Genomic DNA, 7792 nt, shown 5'->3' with positions numbered 1-7792 from the left:
GAGGCTGAAAGACAAGGATTACAGGAACAAGTCAGAGAGGAGGGACGGGACTGGGATTTGATGGGGATACTGGGATAGAGAGTCCAAAGGGAGACATTTACACAAAATCCAAAATAAAGTATACGAGGGGTAAGAATTCATGGTAAAAACAGAAAAGAACAGGTTATAATTAGCAGACTAAGAATTGGGCACTGTCGTCTCCATACTTTGACCCTGCCATCCAACTTTGGCAGACAGAACCTGGACTCATCACAGAACATGACATTCCCCCACATGTTCAGGTTCCATTGTCTGTGTTGTCGACACCAGCGCAGACGGGCCTGACGGTGAAGGGCAGTCATTGCAGGCTTCCTGGTAGCCTTATGAATACACTGTTTACAATTGGCAGAGCATTTTGGAACATTTTTATTGGGCGCTACACACATAATCAGCTGTGCTGCTCATCCCACAAATGCATGATCCTTACAAGTTGGACATCATTGTGAAGGTAAATAAACAGGCTTTCCAATCATGTAAAATACAATGACCATTAGCATTGTAACAACAGAGAAATAATCCACCAAACACAAGTTTCCAAACTTTTTTTTCCCAGTTTATATTCTGTGAAATTATTCAGTTTTTAAGAGAAACTGATTTAGTTAAACGAATTTAGTGTTTTTATTATTATTATTTTTATTATTTATTTTTTTATTTAATTTTTGTATTTATTAATTTAATTTTAATTTTAATTAATTTATTTTGTTTTATTTTGTTTCTCCTGCTCCACTCCAGTAGTCCAGCAGGTGGTGGTGATGCACCTCTAAGCTGGTTTACCAACCGCCAATAAACACCAGAGAAGAAGAAGAGGAACTGCGCATGCGTAGATCTGTCTGTCTCTGCAGCTCTGTCCATGCTGTCTGTCTCCGTCTGTCTCCGGATGTCTCTGGTGTGCTGTCGGTCTTCATCCCGGTCTCTGGTTGTCTCTGTTGGTCTCTGCAGGAGCAGGTTTAGTAAAGCAGCAGCGCGTTCTCTCAGTAGTCGAGTTGTTGTTCAGAGAAACGAACCGGTTAACCGACTAATAATAAACCCCTCATCATCCTCCTGGTCCAGAACCAGCAGAACCAGCAGAACCAGCAGCAGCATGTCCTCCACCACGATGTCCCGGAGACTGGTCTGGGTGGACCTGGAGGTGAGTTACTGAGATACAGACCCGCTACAGACCAGACTAACCAGACTAACCAGAGTAACGAGACCTGAGGACTGTAACTAACGGTAACGTTACCGGTAACGGTGAAGTGTAACGTGTAACGTTATCTAATGAGGGAAAGCCCGACATGTAACGTTATTAAACTAGCTGAGTCAGAGCTGACGTGTTGTCAGTTACAAAACAGGTTCCCGTTTTGTAACGGGAACCTGACGTTATGTTAACAGATGTTGAAACAGATGCTCAGGTCCATTCTGACTCAGCCTCTAGATCTCTAGATCTCCATCCTCCTGACTGTCTCTCTAGTAGAGTCAGTATTCAGTATGATTTAGTCCAGGGCTCAGCAACCTTTACTATCTAAAGAGACATTTTAGGCAAAATAATAAAAATAAAATCTGTCTGGAGCCTCAAAACATGTGATCATTGTGATGACACAGTTTATAGTCTGAGTATATAGCATATAAGTCTAATGCAGTGAGGGCCAAAGAGACAATGTACTACGGAGTATTAGGGCCACATTGAGGGAAACAACATCTGAGATTTACAGAATAAAGTCATAACTTTATGAGAATAAAGTCGTAATTTTACGAGAAAATAAAGTCGTAATATTACGAGAATAAAGTCATAATATTACGAGAATAAAGTTATATTACGAGAATAAAGTTATAATATTACGAGAATAAAGTCATAATATTACGAGAATAAAGTCATAATATTACGAGAATAAAGTTATAATATTACGAGAATAAAGTCATAATATTACGAGAATAAAGTTATATTACGAGAATAAAGTCATAATATTACGAGAATAAAGTCATAATATTACGAGAATAAAGTTATAATATTACGAGAATAAAGTTAAAATATTACGAGAATAAAGTTATAATATTACGAGAATAAAGTCATATTACGAGAATAAAGTCATAATATTACGAGAATAAAGTCAATATTACGAGAATAAAGTTATATTACGAGAATAAAGTCATAATATTACGAGAATAAAGTCATATTACGAGAATAAAGTCATAATATTACGAGAATAAAGTCATAATATTACGAGAATAAAGTCATAATATTACGAGAATAAAGTTAAAATATTACAAGAATAAAGTTATAATATTACGAGAATAAAGTCATAATATTACGAGAATAAAGTTATAATATTACGAGAATAAAGTCGTAATATTACGAGAATAAAGTTATAATATTACGAGAATAAAGTCATAATATTACGAGAATAAAGTCATAATATTACGAGAATAAAGTCGTAATATTACGAGAATAAAGTTATAATATTACGAGAATAAAGTTATATTACGAGAATAAAGTCATAATATTACGAGAATAAAGTCATAATATTACGAGAATAAAGTTATATTACGAGAATAAAGTCATAATATTACGAGAATAAAGTCGTAATATTACGAGAATAAAGTTATGATATTACGAGAATAAAGTCGTAATATTACGAGAATAAAGTTAAAATATTACGAGAATAAAGTTAAAATATTACGAGAATAAAGTCATAATATTACGAGAATAAAGTCGTAATATTACGAGAATAAAGTTATAATATTACGAGAATAAAGTTATAATATTACGAGAATAAAGTCGTAATATTACGAGAATAAAGTCAAAATATTACGAGAATAAAGTCATAATATTACGAGAATAAAGTCATAATATTACGAGAATAAAGTTAAAATATTACGAGAATAAAGTCATAATATTACGAGAATAAAGTCATAATATTACGAGAGAAAAAAGTCGTAATATTACGAGAATAAAGTTAAAATATTACGAGAATAAAGTCATAATATTACGAGAATAAAGTTAAAATATTACGAGAAAAAAGTCGTAATATTACGAGAATAAAGTTATAATATTACGAGAATAAAGTCATAATATTACGAGAATAAAGTTATAATATTACGAGAATAAAGTTATAATATTACGAGAATAAAGTCATAATATTACGAGAATAAAGTTATAATATTACGAGAATAAAGTCATAATATTACGAGAATAAAGTTATAATATTACGAGAAAAACAAGTTGTAATATTACGGGAAAACTTAATTTTTAAAATAAGGGCTATTAGAGTGTTCGTACTGTGGAGTTGATTCACCTCAAAATAAATGATCCGCTGAGTTACAGACGTCGCTTTCCCAATATAAGTCTATGGGAAAAAGTCTTTTTGTGCCCAGTCATCACGTGATGGACATGGAAGATGTAGTACCGCCGTTTGGCCACTACGAAAGTCCGGATCGTCGACCGGCACCCTCCCTTGGGGCTTGGTTTTAGCTCCTTTCAACGGAATTGCGTTGCTAGGCAACAGTTTGGGTTCATATTTACTTCCTGTCAGCTGATGTCATTCACATACACTGCAACCGGAAATAAACTGGGACACATTAAGAATGTTTAAAACCGTGTAGCGGTCTAAATATTGTATATTTGTGACATCACAAATGGACAGAACTCCTGACGGCTTGTTTCAAACGCACAGTTTCTGAATACGGGCTGTGCTTATTTCTCCTTATATTGAACGTTTCAATACTTTCACCGTATTTATATAAAGCACTTAAACCTGCTTTATAATATAACAGACATGACAATCTCACTTTTTACAATATGGGACCTTTAATGATGCATGACGAGTACAAAATAACACCCAGAAACAGTATTGCAGCCTCTTTTTAAAGGTGTAACATCTGCTTGTAAATACTGATTTGTACACATTTATTGATAGGATATTACTGAAAAGGTGTGTGAACAACCCAGCAAACACCTTTAAGATAAAGACTGACTATTTATGTTCCTGTTATTCTGTTGGTCTCTGCCCGTCGATGCTGTTGTGAACCCGTCAATGCTGTTTAAGAAGGATTTAAGTACTGTAAGATGTAAAGCGATGCTGCTTTTGAGGGCCGCATGTTGGAGAACTAAGTCTCTGTGTGTGTTATTTTAGATGACAGGTCTGGACATTGAGAAGGACAAGATCATTGAAATGGCGTGCATCATCACAGACGCTGACCTGAACATTTTGGCTGAGGTAACAGAAACACATAAACACAATTAGACCGCCGCTTCTCTTCTATCTCGTCTTGTTAATTCAGCTCATCTGTTCTCTGTCGGCAGGGCCCCAACTTGATAATTAACCAGCCAAACGAGCTGCTGGAAGGGATGTCGGAGTGGTGTATAGAGCATCATGGAAAGGTAAGCTGCTCTTTGTGGAAGGAAAGTAGATAGGAAATCACATAGCAGGGCTGCAGAGTGCGACCATGAAATCTGTCTGTAGACCGTTTGTGTTTAGTGATGTTTACAGCCGCTGTAATTGTGTCTCAGTCAGGACTGACCCAGGCTGTACAGGACAGTAAAATCACCCTGGAACAAGCAGAGTATGAGTTCCTGTCCTTCGTCAGACAGCACACCCCGCCTGGACAGTGTCCCCTCGCCGGTGAGATACTGTTTAGCATCAGCTGCAGTCACTGTGATATCACTCGACTGATTAGGTTCCTACAGTCGTACATCCTGTGATTCCTCTTCCTGCAGGTAACTCTGTGCATGCGGACAAGAAGTTCCTGGACAAGTACATGCCACAGTTCATGTACCACCTCCACTACCGAATCGTTGACGTCAGCACCATTAAGGAGCTTTGCAGGTCAGTGTTGCATCTCCTGTCCTCTGTCCTTTTTTAATTATTATTTTTATTTTCTGTTTAAATAAAATAGAAAATCAATTATTTAAATAAAATATTTAATTAAATTTTATATTATCATATTAGATAACACCGTATAGTGTAATATATGATGAATGGGTACTGCATATAGACAGAGGAAACACAGCTCCTGTTGATGAATAGATACTGTAAATCTTTTTGCATTCATTACAGCTCCATAGTCAACATAGTTAACATTTTATGTGTTCTATATTTACACTGTATACCAAAAACATGCATCATCCTTTGACATTTTTGCACACATTGATGATGTCACTATCATCTCCTCTCTCTGTAATGCTCCAGAAGTGTAACCCCCCCGCCCGTATCTAACACCTGAGCTAGTTAGTATGCATCGTTCCCGGGTTGTGACAGTCAGCTTGTATCTGAATTGTCCTGACGAGCGTCAGGAAACCCTGATCCAACCAAGGTCATTGGTATGAAAGTGGTATAATATGACTGTATAATTAGATAAATGTGTGTTTGTTTCTGTTTAATAAATGCTTTCAGACGGTGGTTTCCAGAGGAATACAAGCTGGCGCCTCACAAGAAAGCCGCCCACAGGTAAACAGAACAAGCTTATGAACATCATCATGTCAAGAATGATTGTGGTTCTTTTTTTTTTTTATCCAACTGAGGTTTTACTTTTGTAGCTTTGGCCTTTGTTGCTATCAGTTATGATTCCACTGAACTCACCGGAGTAACTGCTGAGTCATCACTACTCAATCACTACAACACAGTCAGACAGGCTGGAAACAAACCAACAGTTTATCCACGTTATCTAAACCACACACTGCACTACAGTAAATACAGGAGTTTAAAGCTGAAGCAAGAAGTGTGTCTGTAATCTGTGATAGAGTTCTACAGTTTGGGTGATGCTTTTACCTGTTCAGCTTTATTTATCTTCAAAATCAGTTAAAGTAACCTGGGCTTGTCATGTTTCTTGCCTCAGCTGACGTCCAGATCCGGTTTGAAATGAATCAAAATGATCCTTTAAGCTGACTTTAAAGTTCAGAGGAATGTGCATGATGAAGGGAATACTGTGAAACTGTGGTTTCCTCCTGCAGAGCCTTGGGTGACATCCAGGAGAGCATTAAAGAGCTGCAGTACTACAGAGCCAACATCTTCAAAGCCTCAACGGAGGAGAAGAAGCGCAGGATCGCAGAAAACGGAGGCAGCGCCGATAGTTAACAACAGTTAGCACATACTGTATGAGTGAGACGAGGGAACGTTCAGTGTTGTTACCACTTTTCAGTCAGGGAGATCTCTGTGATTGTCTTCATTGATTTTAGTTTCTGTTCAGTGATCCTTTGTTTCAGTATAGTTGAAAAGTTAAATGTAGAGGTTTCATCTTGTAACCGTTTATTCAAAAGAAATCTATTTTTTTCAAAGTTTAAAAGAGGAGCATTTGAAAAAAAAGTGACCTTGCAGTTTTGTATTTATTAAACTTTAGTCTGGGATTGACTTTCTGTTTCTCTTGTTTTTAAATGAAACCAAATAAACTGATCCCTGAGGAAACCGTCCGTTCAGCCTGTGTCACTTTATCAACTGAATACCACACACACTAAATGGAACAGAGTTCAGACTATGTGGTGCATTCACACTTGTTATAAAGTCTCCACATACTGTACTCCCTGTTACACCTAATGGTGCAATACATCACTTTCTCTCTTTACTAACTGCCAAACTGTAAACTCTAATATTGTACATAGTGTATAGAGTATACTGTAGAGCCGTAGGAACAACACTAGATGGCAGCGTGTTCTGTTTTGCAGTGAGGTAGAAGCCTCAGATGAAGACAGCTGAGATTAACATGAATTCAGATTGTTCAATGATGCAGAAGAAGGACTCAGAATTTAGGATTAACAGAAGCGGTCATTGAAACTAGTTTGGTGTTACAAAGATCTAATTCAAGAGCTTAGTTTACATTGATTTACACTTCATCATTTTCACAGATAAAAAGAATGAATAGGTATAAACATAAGAGACATTTAACTCTTCAGTAGCGTGCAGGATTACCGACCGTTGAATAACAAGTCAACAGGATTTTACATTTGCATTCAGAAAGTAAGTAGTTTGTTATGTTGCAGCCTTCTGCTAAAATCATTTAAATGATTGTTTCCTTCAGCTCTGACTGAATAATGACGAAGCAAAACAACCAAAACAGGATTTTAGAAATAAAGAAAACAGAAGGGAAGTATTCAGGCCCTTAAAATAAAGCTCAGGTAGGCCTACCTCCGATTTCTCTTGATCGTCTTCTCATCATCTTCATCCTCAAAAGGTTCTTAGTTCCAGGAAAGAGTTCCCCCGGTGAAATGGTGCTTTTGAGAGGTTTCCACACCGTGAGCTTTATGGCAGTGACTGACAGAAGCCTTTTCTTCAGGAAGACACATGAAACCTGCTTAGACTTTATATAAAACACATCAAATGTACCGACATTTCTTTTATGCTATTCTATGACATTTTATGACTTCTTTAAGACACACTATACTTACTATATACTATATGACATACTTTACTATACTGTAGTATACTATGATGGTTTTATGACACGCATTACTATGATATTTTTATGACAGTAATCATGACATTTTTTTATGACATAGTATTTTATGAATTTTTAAGACATGCTATACTATGACATTTTTATGACATTTTTTACGACACACTACCATATATTTCATAACAAACTGTACTATCACATTTTATGACATTCAATACTATGACATTTTTATGATATACTATTTTATGACACTTTTATGGCATACTATACTATAACTTCTTTATCACATCATATACCATGATATTTTTTTTATCACATACAATACTATTAATTGTTTTATATATATATATATATATATATGTTTTATATATTTATATACATTTTTTAACGA

General features: G+C 35.9%; 1 protein-coding gene across 1 annotated transcript; it reads left to right on the top strand.

The window, feature by feature from the left end:
• The first annotated feature begins 760 nt into the window (after nucleotides 1–760).
• On the top strand, nucleotides 761–6416 carry smfn (small fragment nuclease). The gene is made up of 7 exons (XM_074611351.1): nucleotides 761–1168; nucleotides 4149–4232; nucleotides 4319–4396; nucleotides 4526–4637; nucleotides 4733–4841; nucleotides 5409–5462; nucleotides 5966–6416. The coding sequence occupies exons 1-7, from the start codon at nucleotides 890–892 to the stop codon at nucleotides 6087–6089; spliced, it is 840 nt and encodes a 279-aa protein (XP_074467452.1). The 5' UTR covers nucleotides 761–889; the 3' UTR covers nucleotides 6090–6416.
• Nucleotides 6417–7792: the final 1376 nt, after the last annotated feature.

Source organism: Sebastes fasciatus, chromosome 16, assembly GCF_043250625.1.
Source record: "Sebastes fasciatus isolate fSebFas1 chromosome 16, fSebFas1.pri, whole genome shotgun sequence".
Taxonomy (NCBI): domain Eukaryota; kingdom Metazoa; phylum Chordata; class Actinopteri; order Perciformes; family Sebastidae; genus Sebastes; species Sebastes fasciatus.
This window is presented reverse-complemented; position numbering and strand designations above follow the sequence as displayed.